The 27,517-nt window shown below is 44.3% G+C and overlaps 1 protein-coding gene across 1 annotated transcript in view; it reads right to left on the bottom strand.

The window, feature by feature from the left end:
* Nucleotides 1-27,517, bottom strand: part of LOC147893966 (protein CYCLOPS-like) — a 76,186-nt gene that overhangs the window by 12,842 nt on the left and 35,827 nt on the right. The window contains exons 7-9 of the mRNA XM_087385464.1: nt 24,905-24,948; nt 24,715-24,766; nt 24,426-24,483 (exon numbers count right to left, since the gene is read on the bottom strand). Of these exons, the coding sequence (XP_087241590.1) occupies nt 24,426-24,483; nt 24,715-24,766; nt 24,905-24,948 (154 nt within the window). The remainder of the gene's footprint in view (nt 1-24,425; nt 24,484-24,714; nt 24,767-24,904; nt 24,949-27,517) is intronic.

The following is a 27,517-nucleotide window of genomic DNA, read 5'->3' as shown; positions in this document are numbered from 1 at the left end:
GGAGATCCCGGTGATCATGAGGACCAAGCTATTGTTCTTGCCCTGGAGCCAGAGTAGGGTACTAGGGGATGATCTAGAAGTTGATGATGAACCCTTGCAGCAAGAAGAGCTCAAGGTTCTCGTTGTGTTCCGAAGTGGTTGTTAGAGATTTTTCAAAACTCTAGAGTGACGTATTTCCCTCCCAAACGGCTCGCAGAGGAGGGACCACATAGATCAGATTCAGATAAAGCCTAAGTCTGGAGGAGGAACCCTAGAAAGCGAGTTATGCTTTGATGTCTCGAAAGCTACTGATAAAGAGAAAGTACCCTTCTCAACAGCTGCTCAGTGAATATTTCAACTCCCTAGGGTTGATTCGACGCGTCTAGGAGCTGAGAGCCATGTTAGAGTTTAGTTGTCTCTTGCGACAATGAGGGCTGCTATGTAGGTGTGCCAACCTAGAGAAAGGCGTAGTCTGTTTGTCTGTTCTCACTATGTTTAATGCAAGTTGGGAGTTCTAGCCAAGGCACTATGCTAGGGCTAGACGCAGTATTTGCAAGCCTGGTATGGACTAGTTAAGGGGCCTGGTATAGGCCACAACTTGGGCTAGAGGCTAGTTAGTGAGTAGTTAGAGGCCAACCTAAGGCTCTCACCATGATTGAGTCAACCGACTTGACCAAGTCAAGTTAACCCGAACAAACTTGGTTGGATCAACTGATTGGTTAGATCGAGTCAGTCAACTGGTTACGAGATCCAACGAACCAGGTCACTGGTAGGCCTCCTATAAATAGGGTTATTTTGCCACTCTTGTATTATACCAATCATGCCGGCTTTCATAGCAGTTTATGTAACTTTACCCTGACATCTCTTGCACATTCCATTCGTTGGTCATTTGTATTGTCTTGTTGTTTCAATTCATATACTTGCGTAAGCTCCTCTGTTATCCATACTTTGGTACCCTTCAGCTTGTAAGATTGTCGAAGAAGCTTGATCCGCATATCATTTGACTTCAGTGTAAGGATTGCATGACCTTTATAATGCATAATAGCCGTTGGCCTGGAGTCGTCATCATCTAGCTCATCCTAATCCACCCATTCAATGTTTGGCAAGCCTGCTTTGATCTTTGACAATATTTCACTATATGTGTCCTCCTCTTTGTACCGATCTTCTGGGAGTCTCCCTATTCTAATCTTCAACGCATTATCACTTCTAGCTTCATGTTTTCTGATCTCTGCTTGAATATCAGACTTACTTGCTATTGGTGTTCACTTCCACAATCACTTCCACATGAACAATAGGGGAATCGGAATTTTCTTGAAAAAGGCATTGTAGCAACCTCTTCTCGCTTCTTACATTCCGTCATAATAGCCTCTTTTCACTTTCTATCTTCTCACTTCCTAAATTCTCTCGATTAGTCAAGCAAAACAATACCCTCGATTAGTGAGTCACGTGATGCAAAAATTGTTTTAAACAAGAAACATGAAACACGAAGTGCACCTTACAATTGTGTGGTAATTCCAGTCTATAGGCTACCTCACTTATTCTTTTTAGAATTAAAAAAGCCCACAATATTGGGGTGATGACTTAGCACACTCTCTCCTGCAGTCAAAGACTCGAGTATAAAGGAATCTTGAGAAAACTTTTTCTTCTTCCTTAAACTCTCCAAAAGATCTGTTTTCATCTCGTACATCTTAGCTCTATCCATAACTTTGTGGATATTACATCTTGCAACAAGCACTAGCATTCGTGCATTTGAACAGCATAGTCGTGGCACTAGGCACTTCCAAGGTATTCCAAACGTAGTTGTATTCACCTGGTCTATAACCATAGTTCAACTTAAATGGACTCATTCATGTAGAGGAATGTTTTCTATCACTGTAAGCAAACTCCAACAATGGCAACCGCTTGTTTCATGCATGTTGCTTCAATGATATGCTCTCAACATATCCTCTAACATCTAGTCGACACCCTCTGTCTGACCATCCGTTTCAGAATGATCACTACTACTCATTCCCAACTCAATCCTTGTGCTAAATCTACTTTCCATTAATGAGGCTGAAGGCATCCAAATCATAGGCCTTCTCTCCTCTTCTTTTATTTTTGTTTCGAGGTTGAAGAGGATTTTGAGCAAGCTTGGGCCGCCATTGGAGTTACTATGCTTTTCACCCCAATAGTAGTACTTGGTCTTTAAAGGGCCCCCGGTCAGCTTTACTTGCTCGGCTGGGTTGTGGGACACTAGACTTTCTAATCCACCTCTCTTAAAAACCACTTTTCTTTGAGTACTCATACTGATCCCTTGCCTGCATAAATCCACTCGGCTTGCTCCTAGCATCTTCATAGTTCAGAGCGAAAGCCATTGCTTCATCTAGCATGTTTGCATCCTTAGCTCGAGCTACCATTTTGATCTTGTCAAGTTCAGAGAAAGTGTAATGAAGGTTGATGAACCCCTACCTCAGTCAAAGAAGTTTATCAGTGGCGGAATACACTGATAAGTTCAAAGAAAGTGTAATGAAGGTTGATGAACCCCTACCTTAGTCAATCTAGCATGTTCGGGCTAAGTATGCGAACATGCTAGATAAAGCAATAGCCATAGCCCTGAACTATGAGGATGCAAAAGGGGACAGACCAAGTGGGTTTATGTAGATTGGGACTCAGTATGGGTACCGAAAGAAAACTGGGTTTAAGAAGAAGTGGATTAGCAAAGGGACTGCCTCACAGCTTAGTGGTCAAGCCAAGCAGGCGAAACCAGTTGAGACTCCTAAATCAAGTACCACCATTGGAATGAAAAGAAAAGTAACACCTATGGCAGCCCGGGCTTGGTCGAAGTCTTCTTTGAACCCAGAGCAAAGGGAAAAAGCGAGGAGAGAAGGCTTGTGTTTTGGTTGCCTTCAGCCTCATCAATGGAAAGATTGTCCACGAAACAAGGATCGTCGGATGGCTGAGATGATGGTCTCAGAATGCGACGTGGAAATGGAGGGAAGTCCTAGAGCAAATTCAGCTCGCGGGACCTTTTCAAAGATCAGTACCTTTTTTGTTATGTGTGTCTGTTGCTAAGTTAGTAACTAGTGCACCTGATAATATCCTGTCAAAGCCCGCAGCAACGGGGTATATAATCTTTAATGATACGGAGTTAATCAAGATGAAAGGGCAAGTAGATAATCATGATCTCATTGTGTTGTTTGACTCAGCGTCAACGCACAATGTAATTAACTCCAAGCCTGTAAAGAGGCTGAAACTAATGACTAGCCCATTTAACTATGCATATATAGTCAGGATGGCAGATGGAAGTTCAACTGAAGTATGGGACCAAAGGGTTACCCAGTTGGAGCTTCGAATTCAGGACTATGCTAAGAAGCTTGATTTTGAAATGACTAAGCTAGCTCATGCAAACATAGCCCTGGGTAAGGCTTGGCATTCTAGGAAGAATCTAGCCATAGATTGGAAAAAGCACATTTATCAATTCAAGATGAATAATGTGATGTATGTCTTACGAGGTGAAAAGGATATACCTCAAGGACCGTTGATTTCTGTGATGAAAAATCGAAAAGCTCAAGAAGAGTTTTTGTTTCTTTGTACAGCATCGATAGAGTCGATTGATGATTCTTCGGCTAGCACTGATGTTGCCCAAAATCGAGAGATGGCCAAGCTGGCTGATCAAATAGCAGAGGAGTTCTCTAATTGTTTTAGGGATCAGCTACATTATGGGTTACATCCAGAGCGGAATGTTCAGCATAAGATTGAACTAATCTCGGGGGCAGAACCTGTAAATAGACCTCCCTATAGGTTGAGTTTTATCGAAGAAGTGGAGGTGCGAAGACAACTGAAAGAATACCTCAAGTTGGGGCAGATTCAACCAAGTTTCTCACCTTTTGCTTCGCCAGTGATATTAAAGAAGAAGAAAGATGATACTTTTCGCCTTTGTATAGATTACAGAGCATTGAATAATATCACTATTAAGCACAGGTATCCGATGGCTCGGATCGATGATTTACTAGATGCATTACATGGGGCCGTAATTTTCAGTAAGATAGATCTTAAATGTAGCTACCATCAGATCCGTATTAGAGCCGAGGATGTGCATAAAACCGCTTTTAGAAGCAGGTTTGGACATCATGAGTTTTTGGTAATGTCCTTTGGACTTACCAATGCTCCAGCTACATTCATCATGCTGATGAACGATTTACTACATCCGTATATCGGAAAGTTTGTAGTACACTTTATTGACGATATTCTGGTATTCGGTAAAAGTATTACTGAGCATCATGAACACTTAAGAATAGTGTTCAGTACTTTGAGGAAAGCCAGTCTTTATGTAAATAAAAAGAAAACTATACTGTGTATGGTAAGACTTGAATATCTAGGATTCATAATTACTCCTGAGGGGATAGAAATGGATCCAAAGAAAGTGGTTGCGATCCTGACTTGGCCAATCCCGCAGAGTTTGACCACTTTGCGATCATTCTTGGGATTTGTCCAATTTCATCGAAGGCATATCAAAGGATATTCCGAAATAGTATCGCCATTGATTGATCTGACCTCAGATAAAGTACCTTTTATATGGGGATAGAATCAACAGGAAAGTTTTAACACCATAAAACAAGCTGTGGTCTCAGGACCGGTGTTCAAAATAGTTGATCCCCAAAAACCGTTTTTCGTTGAAACCGATGCAAGTGGCATTGCGGTAGGAGCAGTTCTCCTCCAAGAGGAAAGGCCAATAGCCTTTGAAAGCAAGAAGCTTTCTCCCTCTCAACGAAATTGACCAACTCATGAATTAGAGTTGTATGCTGTTGTCCACGCTGTGAAAACATGGAGACATTATTTGTATGGGTCAAAGTTTTATGTTGATGTTGATCACAATACTCTGAAACATTTTTGTAAACAACCTGACTTGAGAGGCCACCAAGCTAGGTGGGCAGAACTCATGCAGGAGTTTAATTTGACGATTCGGTACCGAAGAGGGAAGGATAATAAAGTTGCTGATGCGTTGTCATGCATTATGCATAATATGAGTTTCACGGTATTAGAGAGTGCTCTAATGACCGAGATTAGAGAAACTCAAAAGGAGGATGAGTTCGTCCAGAGCCTTTGGCCTAAGGCTCATGTATTCAAACCCGGGAAAAAGGATGACCTGGCATCCAGAAAAGGCCAAACTTATGCAAGATATGCCATAAGGGATGGTATGCTGAAAAGAAATAGCAAGGTAGTAGTACCTAATCAGAATGATCTCAGGCAAAGAGTCATTCAACAATGCCATGATAGCCCATGTGCGGGACATCCAGGAGTCGAGAAGACATATGATCTCGTGAAGCGAGATTTCTTTTGGCCAAAGATGAAAAAGCATATTCATGAATATGTGACACGTTGTTTTTCGTGTCAGGTAAGTAAGGCAGAGCGGGTGAAGCCACCTGGACTTTTACAACCTTTGGAAATACCACTAGGTAGGTGGGAGAGCATTTCCATGGACTTTATTGTAGGTTTGCCTATGACACAAGGTGGGTATGATTCTATCTTTGTGGTGGTTGATCGTCTTACCAAGATGGCTCACTTCGTTCCAACTAGAGAGTTTGTTAGTGCCCCGCAAGTGGCGGATTTGTATATCAGACATATATTTCGTGGAATACCCAAATCCATAGTGTCAGACAGGGATGTCAAATTTACCGGTCATTTTTTGACTGTGGTGTTTGAGCACTAAGGACTGAGTTGGAAATGAGTAGTGGAGATCATCTAGAAACGGATGGTCAGACTGAAAGAATCAACCAAATTTTAGAGCATATGCTTAGAGCCTATGTGTCATTGAGGCAACATACATGGGACAAGTGGTTGCCATTGGTAGAGTTTGCCTACAATGATAGAAAACATTCCTCTACACGGTTCAGTCCGTTTGAGCTGAACTATGGTTATAGGCCAACGAATCCAACTATAGTTGGAATACCTCAGAAAGTGCCTAGTGCCGCGAACTTTGTGGTTCAGATGCAGGAGATGCCAGCACTTGCGAGAGTTAACATCCGCCAAGCTATGGATAGAGCTAAGGCGTATGCGGATGAAAACCGATCCGCTAGAGAATTTAAGGAAGGAGAAAAAGTTTTTCTCAGAGTTCCTCTTTGACTGCAGGAGAGTGTGCTAAAGTATCACCTCGATATTGTGGGCCATGGTTAATTCTAAAAAGAATACCCAAGGTAGCCTATAAATTAGAATTACCACAGGGTTGTAAGGTGCACCCAGTGTTTCACGTTTCTCGTAAGAAATTTTTGCATACAGGATACTCACTAATCGAGGGTGTTGTTTTGTTTCCGGAGATAGAGGATAATGCAAGATGCAAACCAACACGAATCCTGGACCGAGAAACAATGCAAGTGTGCAATCGGAAGATACCCACGGTGTTGGTTGCATGGCATGGTCTACCTCTGTCAGAAGCTACCTGGGAATCTGTATACCAGTTACGGAGAGTGTTCCTAGACTTTATCATTGAGGACGTTGATGCCTGAAGAGGGAAGGAATGTTACGCTCAAGTCGAGGTAACATGACCTCGGAAGGGTCAGTTGACATTTTCCTTTAAAGGATCAATGTTCGTATTATATTTGTTTGGGCTTCATGTAAATGATCAAAAAGGAATAAAGGTCAAGATCCTTGGTGAGGGTGACATGGCACTAGACTAGGTGGATCTAAGGCTAAGGGACCTAAATGCATTAAATGTGCCTAGGCAAATGGTTTTAATGATATCCCAAGAGACGGGTAAATGATGCATTAAGGAGGGACCCTAGAAAGAAGACATGTGGCATACTTGATCCATCTAGGGAAATTTTGGGGCTTGGTGGAATTTAGTAGGCAGAAGCTTCACGTAACAACTGATCTTGTTGAGAGCTTGCTACCACCAAGGTTGGCTGGGAAGAAAATTGAGGTGCCTATGCCCGTGAATCAAGAATCAGTTAGGAGCAAACAGATTTAAAATGTGTCAAACATCCTATGTGATCCAAAGACTACAGAAATATACAATCCGAAATCTCTTAAAATAAGATCCACTATCGAATATCCTGTATAAACTTGTGCACAATAAACTGCTCATATCACATGATCATCCAGTTCTTAGGACCTCTTATCTAGGAACATCAAGTTCCAAACAAGGCATTGACAAACCATCATCAGAAGAGATGTGGTAACCCTCCCTGAGATTGAGTCTAGACAATGGAGCTCTAGGTTTGAACCCAAAAAATACATGGCTTCTCTTAGGGTAAAGAATCTTAGTCAACCCTCATAAAAAATCTAATTAGGTTGCCCCCAATTCAATTCAGCCTACTTGTACTTCACCCTAGAGGTCCTTGGGTATTATTTCACGCTGGATTATACCACCACATCAGAGAATCTTAAGTGTAACATACCTTAGTGTCCCATACCGCCAAAGTATACTGCAAATAAAAAACTCAGTGGACAATATGAGTAAATCAGGTAGCCAATCCCTCTTCAACTCTCGCCAGATTGAGTCAGGGTGGCAAATTCGTTCTCAATGCTTTTCTTAATGTGATTATATCACCCCCTTGTGTTACAATACCCCAACCAATAGGTCAAAGAAGAAAACTAGTAGGTAGCATCCCTAACAACAATTGAAACTTGACTATCCATGACCTCGGGCTAAAAGAGTGAGAATCAGAATGACCCCGCCTTTGGACATGATTCAAAGAAGGTATCCGACAAGACTCATCCTGGTCTAATCAATAAGAACCTTCATATGTCCAAACGGTAACTCGAAAAAGCGCCATAACTCACAATCACATCGAGATCAAAACTTCAAATAGAAACCAAACAGGAATCTACGCACCAAGATTCGAGAAAGGGGAATCCAATTGTCTTAGTTAAGTCCAATTTAAGATGTAACAAAGCCTCAGGCATCCTCAATGTACCATATATCTAAAAAACTTCAAGATATATACTTCAAGATATATGGAACAAAAGTAAACATTGTATAATTTGAAAAAACCAAACAAATTATAAATGCCACTTAGTTACAAATTAACCAAAACTCTGTCAATTTAATAACAAGACAATTTAGAACATAAATTCATACAAAATTGGGGAGCTTCTTAAACCAAGAGTGGTTCAAAAGATCCAGTCAAGCAAAAAATAATTAGGTGTTGGTCAAAACTGAGGATGTCAACCTCTTCATCGCTTCTCAATAACTCGGAAGCGGTACAAAGACTCTAAAACAAGTTGTCTACATTTAGAACATGAGTCTTCTTCAATAAATTTTTGGTACTAAGGGTTTTTATAGTAGTGAAGAGCTGCCCAGAGTTCATCCATCAAAAAATCCATCTCTCGTAGCAGATCATGAGGTCTATGAGGAATAATCTCCGATGTAGCCTCGTCCTCCATCTCAATAAAACAGTAATCTAACGTAGGTGTCTCATTACTTTGATGTCCTTCCATGGCTGGAAAATATCTTGCACAAGAGAGGGACTATATACCTAGATGAATCCAGGAACATTCCCAAACTCATCCTCTAAAAACACAACATAGTGCAGTTTCAATCTCATGATAGTCACTCACAAGGTTGAAAACCATAAACTCCATCATGCATAGCAGGGACTAGCTACTATGACATCCCCACTGATGTCATCAGCGCCCAACAGTGGGTGTAGACCATAGTATAAAAATATGCTCTCACACATACAAATCCACACACCCACACATACTTGAGCATCCATTTATACAAAGTCTTCGTACTGAGTTTCTATCGGCGCTCCGGAGGTGAAGGGTAGACTCAGCCATGATGACCAAAAAACAGTCTCACTTTTAATAGATCTGGTCCCGCTTTTCTCCAACCAGCCAAAAATAGCCAAAACGCGCTAAAATCAGGCCATACACTCCTTCCCAAAGCCAAGCGTCTGCCCCAATCATATCGCTCCTATCTCTGATGCCCGAATTTCCTAGACAAGCCATGCTCTGGCTTACAAACGCCCTCTCTTTCCTCCTACTTCTCAACTGCAGCAAATCTAGGTCTCTAGGGGAGGAATCTCATCCTTGAGACCTAGAGCGAATTATTTCCCTAACGAGCCCACTCTCACGCGTCCCACACAACCAATCACATCAACAACCCAAGCGTGGGAAGTTATAGGTCAGAAACAACACATACTCATATCTCTTGCTGAAACATCAACTCTTCTCATCGCCTACCCTTCTCAGGGAATCTCGATTTCCAAGCACGTATCAACCAAGAGAGAGCACACAGCCTATGGACGTCTATTTCTTCCACAACTCTCCCAATCATGAGCGCACATCATCAGCCAACGATTCAGCCCATACATGAGCAGAAATTCCTATTTGCAAGAGCAATCTTAAAAAACGTACGTAGAAGACATCTTTTTTGCATACCTCGCGTTGAATTCAATTGTAATAGGATGGCTCTGATACCAAAATGACACGACCCCGCAGGATCTAACCCTATCACTGACCTAGAATCTCATCCTCAACTAACCAGAATCATAGCGTAGGCGCCTCGATCCTCCCGACCACCCCCAAGCACGTGGGCTACAGCTGGACTCATCCATAGGCCTGTATCTAACCCACACGTCCCATACCACACGAGCCCGTCCAGAGGACCTTCGATACACCACCTATGATCCACCATGTAGATGGCTAGAGTCCCGGCCTGGGTACAAGTCCCATCCATCAATTGAGGAGCGCTCAACTGAACTACACAATAGCGCCGCCCCTTCCTCTATATAGAAATAGACCTGCTATAGATAGCACAATGCTATGAATAGCTCCCTACATATAAAGCGACCACTATATATGAATCAATTTCTATATATAGTAATCTCGGCTAAAAAATAGCCATCCAGTCCTATGCTATCCCGTAACCCACGTTCACCTGCCATCCAACCCTAGGTACACCACCATGCACATGACACTTGTGCAGAAGAAGGATGGATCTTGGAGAATGTGTATTGACTACAGGGCTTTGAATAAGATCTCTATCAAGAATAAATTTCCTCTTCCACGCATTGATGATATCTTGGATCGATTAGAGGGATCAGCCATCTTCAGTCGCATTGACTTGAAGAGTGGTTACCATCAGATACAAATCACGCACGAAGATGTACATAAGACTGCCTTCAGGACCACTTTTGGGCTTTATGAGTTTCTTGTTATGCCATTTGGTTTAACTAATGCTCCTGCTACCTTCAATAGTATGATGGATCGCATTTTCAGATACAGGAAGTTTGTGGGTACATTCTTTGATGACATTATTGTGCACTCGAAAGATGAAGAGGAGCATAGGCAACACTTGGCAGTTTGCAGAGCTCAAGAAACATAGTTTACTCGTCAACACCAAGAAGAGTGAGTTCTTCATGAGATACATTTCTTCGCACACATCATCTCATGAGATGGAGTGAGGATGGACCCTACCAAGATAGAGGCAATCAAGAATTGGCCTCCATTGAAGAACTTACATGAAGTTCGTAGTTTTCTTGGCTTGTGTTCATACTACAGGTGCTTCATTCGCTATTTTGCTGAGATCGCTTCACCCTAACATGCTTTGCAGAAGAAGGCACTGCCTTTCCGTTGGGGGAAGAAAGAAATTGCAGCATTTAATGAGCTGAAAGAAAAGCTATGCTCAAATCTTGTCATCATTTTGCCAGACTTGCAAAAGCCTTTTGTTCTTCAATGTGATGCAAGCGGCAATAGTGTTGGTGGAGTACATATGCAGGAAGTCAGAGTAGTTGCATATGAGAGCAAGCTGCTTCGAGATGCTGAACACAACATGAATGTATATGAGCAAGAGTTGGTAGCTGTAATTCATGCTTTTACTGTGTGGAAGCACTATCTTTCAGGTGCTGATTTTTATGTGCAAACTGATCATCAATCGTTGCGATACTTTCTCACTCAGAGAAAGTTATCAAAAAAGCACATGAGATGGGAAAACTTCCTTTCTATTTTTCATTTTCAGATTGTACATGTGGCTGGAAAGAAAAATGTAGTGGCTGATGCACTTTCTAGAAGGCCACGTACGGAAGCTATGTCCAAGAAACCACAGGTATCTGCATTTACCATTGCTTCTCACAATGAGCTAGATGCCATGAAGGAGCAGTATGCTACAGATGATGCTTTTGCACGTATTTATGATCAGCTTATGGAGCGCAATAGGCATGATCATTACATATTTAAGGAGGGATTTATGATCATGCATGGAAAGCTATGTGTAACGCAGCCATTGAGGCATAAGGTGCTCACTGAAAGTCATGCCCCACTGTATGCAAGGCATAGGGGTATTGAGGCTACAGTCAAAGCAGTAGAGCACTACTTTTATTGGCCTTCACTATGGAAGGATGTTGAGGCTTATATCAGGACATGCATCACTTTTCAAAAGGTGAAGTATGACAGGCAGAAACAGCCCGGTTTACTTCATCCTTTGCCTATACCAAATAAACCATGGCAGAGTATCACCATGGATTTTGTTTTTGATCTCCCTCGCACTCCTTGTAGTCATGATGGCATTTGGACCATAATTTGCAGATACAACAAGATGGCTCATTGCAGTAAGGAAGAAGATTACTTCAGAGCAGATGGCAAAGGAGTTCTTAAAATCTGTTTTCAAGTATCATGGGATGTCTGAGTCTATCGTGAGCGATAGAGATCCACGGATGACCAGCATGTTCTGGAGAGGTTTGTTTGAAGACATGGGAACCTCACTGCTGTTTTCATCTTCTTATCATCCCACAGTCTGATGGTCAATCAGAAGAGGCACAAAACAAAGTGGGAATAGTACTTGCCACTGATTGAGTACGCATACAACAATACAATGCACTCTTCCACAGGTAAGGCACCGTTTGAAATAGTGGAAGGAGCGAGGAAGGTTCCTCCTATCTTGCATACAAAGTAGAAAATTTTTGTGGCAGATGAGTATGTGGAGGATTTGCGGGCAGCCTATGAAAAGGTTAAGTATGCCCTCCAATGCAGCCAAGATAAACAGACAAGAGCTGTGGATAAGCATCGCAAGGACTTGGTTTTCACTTAAGGCAATTGGGTGCCTGCGTTTTCTTAAAGCACACCTTAGGAACAAGAAAGGGGAGGTAAAGCTGTAAAATAAGCTCAAAGAAAGAAAGAAAGAAAGAAATTTTATTAGTCTTCGGAAGACCGATGGGTCTATGAGACTCAAAGAAAACCTGATACAAATCACAGTAAGGGTGGAGCTGCTAAACGAGCATCATCACCCGTGCTGAGTCCTAAGTCTGATCATACATAATCAAATACATCTTAAAGCACACCTTAGGAACAAGAAAGGAGAGGTAAAGCTGTAAAATAAGCTCAAAGAAAGAAAGAAAGAAAGAAATTTTATTAGTCTTCGGAAGACCGATGGCTCTATGAGACTCAAAGAAAACCTGATACAAATCACAGTAAGGGTGGAGCTACTAAACAAGCATCATCACCCGTGCTGAGTCCTAAGTCTGATAATACATAATCAAATACATCTTGAAGCACACCTTAGGAACAAGAAAGGGGAGGTAAAGCTGTAAAATAAGCTGAAAGAAAGAAAGAAAGAAAGAAAATTTATTAGTCTTCGGAAGACCGATGGGTCTATGAGACTGAAAGAAAACCTGATAGAAATCATAGTAAGGGTGGAACTACTAAATGAGCATCATCACCCGTGTTAAGTCCTAAGTCTGATCATACATAATCAAATACATCTGGGTGTGACAATGAAAAGAAAAAAAGACTAGAGCAAAGTGGAATCCTCCGTATGTCATGTCACCCTGGCTGGTGCATAGCCGGTGATGGGACGCTGGCGTCTATCAAGGGTGCCGTGCGTCTCGGTCTCCCGGAGGAGGCTCGACGCAAGACCAGAGCCATTGTGACTCCCGTGGGACGTGTCCCGGGTCTAAACAATGACAAGAAGTCCCCCATAGTGATCTGGGTGTCCCCTCGATGTCTCATGTGTCATGTTGCGGTCGTCAAGTCGGGGTCTCTGTCACGTATGCAACTAGAGACTGGACGATCAATGTCACTCGATGGAAAGAACTCTATGATCCTACTCTGAGAGGTGTCTGATGGTGTGGCCAAGCCCCGTCGCTTGGGTAAGTACTCTCTGTGTCGGACCCCCTCATGAATGAAGGCCGCGAGGCATCTCTGATCTGGGTAGCGAGAAATCTGGAAAGGAGCCCGGAGCCATCTCTGAAGAGACAATGGTAACAACCTCAGATCTCGTAGTGCACTGGGCACCTGAAAATAAAATGCTCCTCAGACTCGACCTCTCGATAGTCGCACAATATGCATAAGCAATGCTCCCTAGGAATCCCCTCTGCTTTGCCGCTCTCTATGCGGAGGCTGTTTGATACCCAAAACTCTCCGATGGAGATTCGTGAGGCATATGAAGCTCAGTGTACCCCGGTGGTGTGATGAATCCTTCCTCCGAAATACGAAGACAGTAATCTCTGTAGAAACTCAGCTTCACTAGAAGCTCCTTCGGCTCCAACTAGGTCCTAAAGGTGTGTAGCTGCAGGAGATCCTCTCAAATGACCTGGTTGGTGTGTGGCCTGATCGGGATGGTGGGTGGGAGTACCGGAGGGGCATCTAAACTGTACTGAAAAGGAGGTATCCTATCGATGTGAAACCCTAGTCTCACAAACCATGTGTGAGTCCGTGCATACTAGCATCACTCGTCTCCCTCTACTGCCAACCTCATGGAGGAATCGAGAGCCAACCATGGCAACCTCTGTCTCACTGATGTATAGTCCCCATATGATCTAACTCGATGTAGATATGTGATGGACTGAAAGGCTGCATCTAGCTGGAGTGGAGAAGCACCAAACTCGGCCTGAATGATATGATGTGGTACAGATGGTTTTCCTCGGATCATCCGTGAGAGCATGGGGATCTGCAGGCACTCCACCCATGTCCACTCTATCTCTGACATGTCAGGTCCCCAACAAGGGCTGCCATACATACCGGCTGGTCAGACCAAGGAGTTGAAGAGAAGAGCCTTGGTTGGAGGGTCCTAGAACTGGGAGTGGAAGCACTGTCTCTCTAGCCGAGCCAGTGAGGCGTATCCCCGACTCAATCTGGCCTGCATTGCTGGTTTCATCGATCGGGCTGGAGAAGATGACCCCCAAGTAAGTGTATGAGGATACAATCTCAAATGGTGACCCACCGAAAGTAAACTGCTTTTGTTGCATGTTTGCTCGAGAGGTGTTAAAGATCATGACCTTGGTCTTGCCAAGGTTGACCTCCAAATCATGGGATAAACAAAAAGCCTGCAATGCATCCAAGTGTCGCTGGAGCCCCTCGGGTGTGGACGACAAGAGTGCCACATCGTCTGCATAAAGAAGAATCCTAATGATGATCCCAGCAAGTGAGCAACCGGTCCCTTCGGAAGCCCCCATGAAAGTCTCAAGCTCATTGATGTAGAGGCCAAACAGTGTTGGTGATAACGGACAAGCCTGTTTGACCCCTATGGTACTCAAGATCTCATCTATCCAACCTGCGCCTATCCGAACTCGGCCTGAGACTCTCTCATAAAGTGCCATGGCTGCCCAAATGATCTCCTCATCAAATCCCAATGCCTGTAGGCGTGTGATGAGTCGAGCTCTAGGTACTGTGTCAAAGGCTTTGAGAAAATCCACAAAGCAGCAATATACCCTCTCCTTTCGTGATCTGGCCTCCTCTATGACACTCTTCAGTGTAAGGATGTGATCCATAATCCCATGGTCTTGCCTGAAACCGGCCTGACCCTCTGGTCTGAGCCCTCTCATCTCTACGAACAGGCTGACCAACGCATCCAATACTACTGCATAGATCTTGGACATCACATGTCCAATCATGATAGTCCTGTAGTTACTCGGGTCCATGGGATCCCTTGCCTTGTGGATGGGGGTGATGGTGTTGAGTGTCCGAGTGTGGGGGAAGCCAAGGCAAACAGCGTCATTGAATAGCTTTGCTAGGATCGGGGCTAATGTGTCAATCCCATATGCGATAAACTCAGTGCAGAGCCCCTCGTGGTCCTTAGCTCGGCCATTGTGCAGTTTCAATGTCGCGTCCTTGACTCCGTGCAAGTGGTGGGGCGAGGTCTGTGTATGAGATCTGGAGTAGGCTGGCGTGCATATGTGTCCCAAACTCTCGTGTCGGTGAGGGGTGATGGAGACCTACGCTTAAGGAATCTCTGCCAAAATTCCTTAGAGTTGTTGATGTACAAGATGTTGAGCAGCTGCTCCTTATTTCGACAAAGAAATGTCTGCTTCTTCCGACGTACGAGACGTCGGTACTTGCGTACTTGTCCGGTGTATTCGAGAGGTGACACCTGGTTTCAAGTCGGAGTTGTCGACGATAAGCCTTGCACTCCGCACCGTACCAGTTGTTGCAAGTTATAGAACCAAGAGGTGGTGGTCTAGTGGACCGTGCGGTGTGGGGAAAGATTTGGAGGGCAGCCTCGTGGAGTGTGGGACTAATCAGGGCAGCACGGTCCTCTATGACTGGTATGTGATTGATGTAGGTTAGGAGTCTACATTCCCCTTTGTCATTCATTATGGGGGAGAGAAGGCAGTGGGTAGAGGGGCTGCAAGCGGGGAGGTAGTAGCGGGCGAAGGAGCTATAGGCGGAGGAGGGGTTGCAGGAGGGCGGAGTTGCAAGCGGGTGGGATAGAACAGGCGCAACGTGGGAGGGGCAGAGCGGAGGGCAGAGCGGGAGAGAGAGGTGAGGGAGCAGGGCGGAGGGGCAACGAGGGGGCAGCGAGAGGCAGAGCGAGGGGCGGAGGGGTAGCAAGGGGTAGCGAGGGGTAGCGAGGGAGGTGAGGGAGCAGAGCGGGAGAGGAAAGCAAGGGAGCAGGGCATAGGGGTAGGGCGGAGGGGAGAGGGTGCAGGGCGGAGGGGCGCAGGGTAGGACGGAGAGAGAGAGGGCGGAGGGCGCAGGGCAGGGCGGAGAGAGAGAGGGTTGAGGGCGCAAAGCGAAGGGCGGAGGGGCAGGGAGGGGCAGCAAGGGGTGCAGAGCGAGGGGCAGCGAGCGGAGGGGTACAGAGCAAGTGAGGTAGCTTACAAGTTCTTGAGAAGATAAATGAGGTAGCTTATAGGCTGAACAATGCTTTCCATGTTAGCTTGCTGAAGCCTTTTCGCAGAAGTGCCATAGGATATGCTAGTTGAAGAGCAACTTGAAGTTGATGAGCAAGATGAGGTCTTGATTCCTAAGCAGATTGTGGCACATAAGGAATGGAAAGTTAATGGTAGAGTGGCCGGACGCTATCGTGTGAAGTGCAAGAACTATCTTGCGAACAATGTGATCTGGATGGAAGAGAGTGAATTGGCAGATTCACCTCAGATTTTACAGCTCTACCTTGAGGCATTTGGTCTCGAGCCTACTGCGGTAGTCTCTCATGCCGGTTCAGCAAAGCATATGTCTGGAGCATTACCGGATGCTCATGGGGGCGGTAGCACCTCCGCACCCACAGTGCAGACAGGCTCATAGGATATCTAGAGGTCGCTTGGTGACACTGCGGTTTCACCCAAGGCACTGATGCTGACAATGTTTATGCCATGAGACTTCTATGATGAGTGATCATGACACTCCACTTGGTTGATACACTGCCATACAGATGGATCTGCAGTCCTGCTGTGTGTACATTGTATTTTTGGTACTTCATGTGATGTTGTACTAGTGATTATGGGTTGTTTTATGCCTATTGTGACACCTTTTTCTATTTGCTGTAATTTTGGGACAGCAAACAAGATAGTTTGTTGTTTCAAGAGGGGGGTATGTCACGGGGACGTGGTGGTGATGGTGAAGTGTCTAAACTAACTGTCACTGAATTTGGCCTAGGGTACTAGGCTAAGGGCCTTAGTTAATGCCCAAAAGGTACCTATGATTTTATGTGCAATAAGTGCAACTTCTGGTGCTATTAGAGTGGTTTCATTTTTTAAGGTCATTGGTTTGGTTCAGTGGGGTCACCCTTTAAAAACTGACCCCCTAGAGATCCTACAAAATAGGGTCATTGGTTCCTTTGCACTAGGGTCATGGTGTGCCATCTGACCCCCTAGGGGCATTAAAAATCCCACGCCTCATTTTGCTTATGTGTCTACTGGTGGCCTATCTGCTTGCCTTGTGTCACCCCTGGAAGGCCCTGGAGCCCTTCCTTGGCTTTCCTTGCTGATTTGAGACTTCACCCCTACCAGGGGCAGCTTCATTCATTCATGGCGGATTTTTGCAGCTCTCCCTTTGCTTATTGAAGTGGAATTTCCTGCTTTCTTTACGACAATTCTCCTCCCCTTGGTGCCCTCTGTTGCTGGCATGCTTCTGGGACCTAGACGTCTTCATTTTGGGCCACTTTTAAAGCTGTTTTCGACTTTCTTCGTGACAAAAGTTGTTCTTTTCTGCATCTGAAGCCATATTCATGGGCGTCTCTCTTCCTACTCCTGCCTGGTGCAAGGCGCACTGAAAATGGAGGTGTTTGTGGGCTGTAAACTCTGTTCTGGTGGACACATTCTTGGCTGATCTGCTACAGCTTTCTTGATGCTCTCTTCTCTGATCTTTTCTAGTGCTGGAAGACACTCCTAGGCAGCTCCCTCCTACCAGAGTATGCTGTTCGCTTCTCATCCTACTTTTGGAGTTGTTTCGGGCTGAAACAGGCTCTTTCTATTGGCTGAATTCTCATCTTCCTTCTACACTCTTTGCTACAGCCATTCCTACTGAGTTCCTGCTAGGTTGGATGCCTTGTCATTGGCCCGGGAGAGGATTGGGGCACTAGTTGTAATACTCTCTTCCTAGGGGTGCAGTGGTTGGCCTTGGGCTCGGTAATGGCTTGGAAATGGGAAATGCATTGCTTGGCATGCTGTCAGACTGGTCTACTTGTGAATATGCATGTCTGCTGGAAGGAACCAAAGTAATAGCACTGGGAGTTGGTCACTAGCACAGCCACGGGTTGGCGGTGTACTGGGTTGCACCTGCAGGTGAGCTCTTGAAGGGAGTCCCTTTGTTCTTTGAGCTAACCAGTTTAGATAAATACCGCAAGGGGCGCCAAGAGTTGGGGCCAACATGTGTCACTCTCTATGTTTCTGAGTAGGGGCATTCTAGTGAAGTTCCATGCCTTGAGTTTGGTTTGTGGACAAAGGCAATCCTTTAAGTTGGCTGTATTTTCATCTTTGTCAGTTAGTACACTGCCCTTAGTGATCTAAGGCCGGTTACATCATCTCTCTGTGCTGCTGATATTCCCGAAGATGCATGTGAGATTAGGGAGTTAGTAACGCAGAGAATGCTACAGAAGCTATGGCAAGAACCGGGGGCAAAAATGCAGTTTTATAAGCAGGAAATCAATCCGATGGACAGCTATGGAATGCAGAAATACCTCGGGGAAGACATATCAATATTTAAAAGACATTTAATCTGCAAAATCAGAACCAGCTCACATGACCTCGAGGTGGAGAGGGGAAGATGGGCAAGACCCAGGGTACCAAGAGAGGAAAGAGTATGTAAAATCTGCCCCGCAGGAGAAGTAGAAAATGAGCAGCATGTACTCCTAACATGTCGAGCATATGCGCAAATCAGAGAATGTTATGGGGGCAATAGAAGCAACCTGAAATCCCTATTGGAGTGGTCAGCCAAAGAGCTAGGCAACTACATAAAGGAAATTTTAGAATATCGCAACAAAGTACTTGGTCTAGCACACAGATTAGCACCACAAGTACTCACTGCATTTATGCTATTTTCTTTCAATGGATGTAAACAATCAATACTTGTTGATAGTGATCACTGTCCCATAGATCCTAAAGGGTCTCACGAGGACGTTAATACAATCATATCATCTCTCTCTCTCTCTCTCTCTCTCTCTCTCTCTCTCTCGCTCCCCCCCCCCCCTCCTCGTGCAAGGCAATGAATGTGTTGGTGAGAGGGCTGGCAATGGGAGATACTCTTATGGGGAATGTTGAAGCACTCATATAGCAGATGGGGGTAAATGTGACCTTTGTTGCAGCTTGAAGAGTGGGAGGGCTCATGCACACGAAAGGCCAATGCTGATAAGGTTTAGGAACACAGAGGATTAGTTGGTCTTCATGGGGAAGACCAACCTATCTAGGAACACGAAGGATAGGTTGGTCTTCATGGGGAAGTAGTTGAAGGGAACTAAAATCTATTTGGATGATGATGACAGCAAGAACATAGGAGCGAAGGGAAAGGGATGGTTCATGTGGATGGCAACAAGGAAGCAAGGAAAATGTGTTGCCTATAGAGATGGCTAAGTGATCATCAAGGATAGGGATAGACACACCGCATGATGGTGTGGGGCCTACGGGACAAAGGTGCATCGCAAACTAAACATGGCCGTATGGAACTTTAACAACACTTTATGGTCACACCCAGGTGGCTTGTCTGAGACATAAATTGGTGGAGAAGTTGTATTCTACACAGAGAGACGTGAGAAACCAGAGAGAGGGCTATCTATTGTGATTTGCTACAAATGGGAATCTACTTTTGGGAGAGAGATCAAGAGAGACAATGGGGTATGAGGATCTGGTGGAATAGCATCTCTCTTTAGATCAAATTTGTGACTTGAAATGACTTTTTTTATCCACTTGTATGTACTTTATAATTTAGTGACTTTGACATCCTCCCTTATGAGACCATTTCGGAGACTCTTACAAGTAGAAAACTCAAAAGTTGTTCAATATTGCTAGACTTCTATGCCAATTGCTACATTGCAAAATCTCTGAGCACCAATGCTCCAAATCATGCTAGACTTCTAGGCCAATTCCTCAATTGCAAAAGCTTTGAGCACCACTATCTACAACTTTCCTGCCCCATTGTCCTCAGACATTGCTCATTCCCCTTTGAGACGTTGTTGTCATCAGGCTTACCATTGCCGTAGCAGAGAAGGCCTTGTTATTACCGTCTTCATCATATTGCTTTTCTCGTGCCTCCTCTTGCACCAATAAGACGCAAGCTCTTGAAAGTGAGACTTGGTCTACTCTCTGGCGGCCAATAAAAATGTTGCAAACACCTTGAAGCTTCTTGACAGCATACCCAGCACAAGAATAGATGCCTTGTGTCCACTTTGTGAGCAACTGTCGCTAGTTAGTCCCTCATGATTTTCACCTTCGTAAGATGGTCATAATCCCAGACCCCATCATCAATAGTTGACTCTAGAGGGAAAACATTCTCCGAAAAATTCTTTGTTCCAAGTAAGCTCTTTAAAATCTTCCGGGCCTACACTATTGTACCTACAAGCTGGATGTGTAGTATGATCGAATTTGTAGATATGCCGATTATGCTCTGTATCTCTCTACACCACATCATGCATTGCCACCACGTCTTTAGAAATTTTCTCAACTCCTTCCGTGATCCCCCAAATACCCCTAAAATCGCTTCGGACTTGCCTTCTAGATAGGATAGTTTGTACCATCAAATTACCATTTTCGCCAAAATTGGAGATTGGGATACATGAAGCCATGAAGGGAGCTAGAGAAACTGGTAGAAAGCTTCAAATAAACACACTGCTTGAAATTGAAAACAGAAAGTTACCTAGCTGAATCAGAGTCTCCTTGTTCTCAAAGGACAGCTTTTTTCAGCTTTCTAGAGCACATCACAAGAGTGCCACTATGGGCTCTATTACCATGTTAGAATTAGCATCTGCTCGCTGTAGAAACCCCATGCAGTAGTCTGAACGATTACTCAATCTCTCGTGCATAACCAATGATCCCAAGAACTAGAAATTATGGAAAGATGAACTGAAGAAGTACTCAGCATATATGTCCACAAAGCATGGGAAGGCGTGCTCAAGATGAGCTACAAGCATCCAGCGAAGGGCTGGGAAATTACAGTCAATATACTGACGGCTGAACAGTAAAGGCTCTGGACTGCAATGCTGTCCTTCTCTATAGGATAAGGAGAGCCTCAAACTGGCTGACCAGACTAAGTGTAGGGCTAACTTAGGGGTCATACACACCCGACTCAAGGGTCAGATCTGGCCAACTTGATGACTGACTAGGTTGGGCCACATCTAAGGTCCCCTACATCAAATCTATTAATAGGTGTCCTGCTGGTAACAATTGTGCTCCTGAACAACAAACCTGGGTGTTCAAAACAGCCCCTAGCTGAGGACTTATGGTAGGCACCTGTCTACTTCCCCTACAGACACTAAGATTTGATCAGGAGATCATCTGGGCAGTCATGCACTGTATGAGAGAGTCTCAAGCCGAGTTCAGACAGGCACAGGTTGGACAAATGAGATCTTGAGTACCATAGGGGTCAAACAGGGTTGTCCCTTATCACCGACCCTGTTTGGCCTCTACATCGATGAGCTTGAGACTTTCATGGGGGTGTTCGGAGGGACCAGTTGCTCACTTGCCGGGATCATCATCAGGATTCTTCTTTATGCAGATGATGTGGCACTCTTGTCATCCACACCCGAGGGGCTCCAGCCACACCTAGATGCACAGCACGCTTTTTGTTTATCCCATGATTTGGAGGTCAACCTCGGCAAGACCAAGGTCATGATCTTTAACACCTCTCGGGCAAACATGCAACGGAAGCAGTTTACTTTTACTTTCGGTGGGTCACCAGTTGAGATCGTATCCTCGTACACTTACTTAGGGGTCATCTTCCTCGGCTCGATCTTCACGATGAGACTAGCCATGCACGCCAGATTGAGCAAGGGATACCCCTCACTGGCTCGGCTAGAGAGACAATGCTTCCACTCCCACTTCCAGGACCCTCCGACCAAGGCTCTTCTCTTCGACTCCTTGGTCCCCGACCAGCCAATATATGGCAGCCCTTGTTGGGGGCCTGACATGTCAGAGATAGTGGATGGACACAGGTGGAGCGCCTGTAGATCCTCATGCTCTCACGGATGATCCGGGGGAAACTGTTTGTACCACATCACATCATTCAGGTCGATTTTGGTGCTTCTCCACTCCAGCTAGATGCAGCCTTTTAGACCATCACATATCTACACCGGGTTAGATCATATGGGGACTGCACATCAGGGAGACAGAAGTTGCCATGGTTGGCTCTCGATTCCTCCATGAGGTTGGCAGCAGAGGGAGACGAGCGATGCTGGTATGCACGGACTCACATATGGCTTGTGAGACTAGGGTTTCACATCGATAGGATACCTCCTTTTCAGTACAATTTAGATGCGCCTTTGGTACTCCCACCCACCATCCCCATTGGGCCACACACCAACCAGGCCATTCGAGAGGATCTCCTACAGCTACACACCTTTAGGACCTAGTTGGAGCCGTGGGAGCTTCCAGTCTAGCTGAGTTTCTACAGAGATTACTGTCTTCATATTTCGGAGGAGGGATTTCATCACACCACCGGGGTACACTAAGCTTCATATGCCTGGATTCCGCTCCGCTCCAGTCCTTTTCTTTTCATTGTTACATCCAGATGTATTTGATTATGTATGATCACACATTCAGCACGGGTGATGATGCTCGTTTCAGTAGCTCCACCCTAGGTTTTCTTTCAGTCTCATAGACCCATCGGTCTTCCGAAGACTCTAATAAAATTTCTTTCTTTTGTTTCTTTCTTTCTTTCTCCTACCTTAAACTACTCGGGCTTACTACATCCTAGTATGGAGGCTCACAAGAGAGGCCATGATGACCAACAAATGTGTTGCCAACATCACACTTGGGTTTTCAAAACAGCCTTTCTTAGCTGAGAACTTATGCACCTATCTACTTCCCCTTTCACCTACCCAAACTGCTCAAGCTTACTACACCCTCATCTTGGTATGGAGTCTCATAAGTGGGGTTGTGACAACCGATAGTGCGCCCACCACAATAGATTAAAGTCACAATGATAGCTAACAGCAGGTAGATGCTTGGACACCAATCCATGGGCAAAAGCAAAGGAAGCATGCCAAGGGGGGTGTGCATTCGAGGGCAAATGGGAGTCTTCTGACTCACTCAAGTGAGGTCAATCTCATTGAGGGTTGTCGACGAATTGGAGGCTTCCAAAGAAAAGGCCAAGCTCACTAAATACCTTTGACAACCTTATATGTTTCATCCCTCTCTTCTCAGGTCCCTACCTCCACCTCGTCCCCCACCGCCTCTTCTCCATTGCTAGGAAGTCCTAGCACTCTAACTTCTTGACCTATGACAACCTTATATCTTTCATCCCTCTCTTCTCAGGTACCTACCTCCACCCCGTCCCCTATCGCCTCTTCTCCATTGCTAGGAAGCATAGTTAGGGGAAACGAGGAACGGAAACGGAAACGAAAACGTTTCGGGATTTCTGGGAGGGCTGAAACGGGGAAACGCCACATCAGCAAGGGAGGTTTAGAAAAGGGAGTTTTGAGATGAGAACACACAACATTTCAGAGCTCTGAAACGCGTTTCAGACTGGCTGAAACGTTTCAGCCAGCCGTTTCAGAGTCCTGAAACGTTTTAGACCCTGAAACGCGTTTCAAAAAACGGGGCTTCTCTGAAACGGCGTTTTAGGCCTGGCTGGGCTCTGAAACGTGTTTCAGCATAACTGTGCTAGGAAGTCCTAGCACTGTGACTTCTTGACCTTTGACAACCTTACATCTTTCATCCCTCTCTTCTCAGGTCCCTACCTCCACCCCGCCCCCTACCGTCTCTTCTCCATTGCTAGGAAGTCCTAGCACTCTGACTTCTTGACCCCTCTCTATTGGAAGGTACAATTCTTGCTGGCTTGCATTATGCCAGGTTACTTTGAGCTCCATGGGTTCATTGATTCCTTGGAAAGATGTTCATAATGACATATGTGTGTTGATTCTCCCTTAGTTCCACGTGCATTTCATGGCTCTGTAAGAAACAACACGCTCTTTCCTCCATCAAAGCTGAATAAGAGGATTGCAGTAGCCACAATGCAATGCATGTGGTTAGGGACCTGAATGGTGTATAGAATGCAATTGTCATGTAAGATGGTCAAGTTGTGCCACATCATCATGTTTTAAATATCGCACCTCTTATAGCAGTGGCTCATTGAGAATACACTTTCGTCTCACCTTTTTTACGCAACTCTGCTCTCAATTTTGCCCCTTGCAAGGCATTACCAATCCTGGCAACAAATTCAGTCCTCATTTCATAGAACATGTTACATCCACAATCAAGGATGTGTTGATGTAAAATCTCACAATTACTTCCACACACACTGACTAAGTGCATGGGATATACAATTTATTCTGAACTTAAACTTTGTCATGTCTTCCTATGATGCCTTTGCTCAAATCAACGCTGAAACATAAGTGCACAACACATGGAATAAGGTGATTCCATTTTAGTATGAGTAGCATTTCGCCTACCTTTGTATTCCATTGTAGTATGAGTATCATTTTGCCTACCTTTGTAGTTAGACCACTGAGGCAAGGAGAAAACATCCATAACACTAAAGAGGAAAGGACTGTAACAAGACGACTGAATAAAAGAAAACAATAACAGAACATTGATATGATCCAGCATAATAATGTGTGGGCAGAACAAAAAGTGAATAAGGCAAAGGTAATAAAGGGAACTTACTTCTCACGGCGTTCCACTCGACGCATCTTAGTTGGATTATTACTCTCCAATCCAAGGCCTGCCAAGTAGCTAATGATTCAAATTGTTTGCTATTTCAAACTTTCTCTGATAATATCAGATCATATGATAAGCCCCATATGAGTTTTGGTTCTACTTACAATCAAAAGAATCTATTTTGAATCCATTCCCGCCCAGAAGTACAGTCAAAACTCAAGAACTATTTGAACAAATCCTTCACACAAGTCACAACATTAGAAAAGAGACTGAAAAAATGTAGGAGAATCAAGACCTGATCTTCCAGAAGAAATAAGGGATCCAGCACGTGTTAGTTGTTCGGGCTTCTGCATTGACAACATACATTATGAGCCTTTCCTCTGATCTTTCAGATTGGTCACAAAAGTATTACACTGAACTTAATCCCTGGTTAAGGTCAGATTTAGCCATTCTAAGGCAAGATAGTTTGAGTTGCAGATATAGACCTTGCCTTGTGAAGCCTTCCGGAAACCCTCAAATGGGCCATCACCTGGAATATAGTGGAAGCACATTAGCACAAATTCTGATTGGAAAAATATTAAATTCCCAGTTGATCTCTGCAATACCCACATATGTTGGCTATTCGTGCACTCTTTTTAATGAACTCTAACCATGCCAAGTTTTTTTCGGTAACATGCATGTGATTATGAAATGCCATGTCAGAGAAGCTAAAAAGGCTATCGTACAGCATGCTCCAACAAACTGACTTCATGACACAAACTGTACAGCAGAGCATTGCAACAAACACCAGACATCGAAACCTACAGAACATGATCAGTTCAACCAAACCCTCAAAATGTGACTGTGAACCTGTTGGGCCAGATCTGGCACTCCATGTATCTGAGAATACTTAATATATCATTATGGCCAAATAGAGTTCTAGTGTTTACCTGATGGGATGGACGATGTGTCAAAGAAGCGTAAGAGACTATGGTACAGCATGCTTCAACAAACTGAATTTGTGACACAAAATGTACAGCAGAGCATTGCTGCCATCAGCATCATACATAGAAACCTACGGAACAGGATCGCAAAGTGAATGATTGTAGCAGTTCAACCAAACCTCAAAATGTGACTGAAGCGTGGGCTCCACAGAGCTGACATTCCATACATGTGAGAACACTCAATATATCATTATGGCCAAATAGAGATCTAGTGCTTACCTGATGGCTATGCCAAATTGTAACATTCTTAACCATGGATATGAGATAAATTGGCAAGAAGGGGTTGGTTCTCAGCTATGGTAATGTCTTGTCAAAGTCTCAGTTTGGCTATGTCAATCCGTAGATAAGTCTCTAAGGCCCCATGTGAGGAAGCCAAGGGCACAAGATCACATAAGATTTGCCTTGTTAAAATTGCTGTTATGGAAATGGTCCTAGCATTTCAGGGTTTGGAAGACAATACGTCATAGGGCTACTATGGCCAAGCTATGGGGCCAATTTGCTGGCCATGGCTGGTCAGATTTGCCAGATGTCTGACCTGCTAGGGTTTGGCCCCATTTAAATTGAGGATTACCCAACCAACCTGCTAGGGTTTGGCCCCATTTTAATTGAGGATGTGAGAGACACTATGTCTTTGAGAAGGCATGCAAAGAGAACTCTTCACATGGTAGAACCTTGGATCAAGTATGAGCACCCTCCTATGACGTATACCTTCTAGTGAGTCACATTTGGTAATAGAACTTTGTACTATTCACTCCCAATAAAATTCCAGCAATATTTTGGTTGTATCCATGCCCGTCACACCTAAGTTCAAGCTATATTGCGACACTTCTATTGATCTCAATTGAATATGCACTATCTAGAGACCTAACATAGGAAGAGGGAAGAGTTGGGCTCTCTGAAGTTACACTGTTAAAGGTTGATTGTCCACCATTACAAAAGGTCTTTGAGAGTGCTAGAGCCCGTTGTCCATCCAACTCTTTGGTCTTGATTTGTAAGCTTGGAAGCTCATCCTTCCAATGAGCTGAAGATCAACTTCTTTTTCAAATCATTGTTAATATTGCAGCTGTGTTCTGCAATGAGCTTTAGCAAAAGTTGGGAGGGCATTGGGCTGCTTGCCTAGTATGTTGGGTATGGTCATCATTTGATGCAGCAATTAGCCTTTCCTTACCATAGGGGGAGAACCACTTAGACTGAAACTAAATGACAGAAATCACTCACTCTTATTGAGCCAAGCTCTAGTCGATATCTAAGTCTCTCACATCAAAGGTGTAATGCTAAAACCTTGAGCCACCTAGAAAAAACCCATCATTGCCAATCTCCAACCAGAGCCTATGGTTACCATCCCCCCCCACCCCCAACAAAAAAAACCCAAAAAAAGTACAGAAGAAAGAAGAAACCATCTACTTATGCCATTAGTTGATTGTCCAAATATAATTTTATCTAGCGCTTGTTCTTGCATCCAATGTTTGTTAGAAATCAAGAAGTGGATACACACACAGGAGCTTGTGAATGTATAATGAAAGGTAGAGATGGACCAGACCAAAATAATTTGATATACCTCAAACATAAAGACCTAACCCTAAGGGGAAGGAATCATCCTAATTGGAGGTGAAAGTGCCTCAAGGGGTGTTCACACCTCACTACTCAAATCCCCAACAAGAAACCAAGCCTAAAGCTTTGCAAAAAGCTTCAAACTTTTCTCTTAGTGAAAAGATATGCAACATTGTCATGTGTAGATAATAGATCAAGCTGATCTCTACTACATATAATCTCTCTCTGACATCGTGGGAGTATATCTCAATGTGTTTGGTGTGAGCATGAAACATAAGGTTTCATGCTCCTGCAATAGCACTTTGATTGTCACAAGGAGTATTGGGTGACTACAAACTTCCATGAAGATCCCCAACCACCTCTTGAGGCCTACCATCATAGGTGAACGGCCCACCATCATAGTCCCCATCCCAATCTAAATCAGTCAATGCATGTAATTGAAAGTCACCTCCCCAACATAAAAGAACAATCCAAGATGCTAGCTGAAAATGTGCTTATTGCATACCAGTGTGTGGTCTTAGGGCTATGCATATATCTACTCACCTATGATACCCCAAACAGAAT

This window comes from Dipteris shenzhenensis, chromosome 15 (assembly GCF_047967505.1).
Source record: "Dipteris shenzhenensis isolate YYH24624 ecotype China chromosome 15, Dip_SZ_1.0, whole genome shotgun sequence".
NCBI lineage: Eukaryota > Viridiplantae > Streptophyta > Polypodiopsida > Gleicheniales > Dipteridaceae > Dipteris > Dipteris shenzhenensis.
This window is presented reverse-complemented; position numbering and strand designations above follow the sequence as displayed.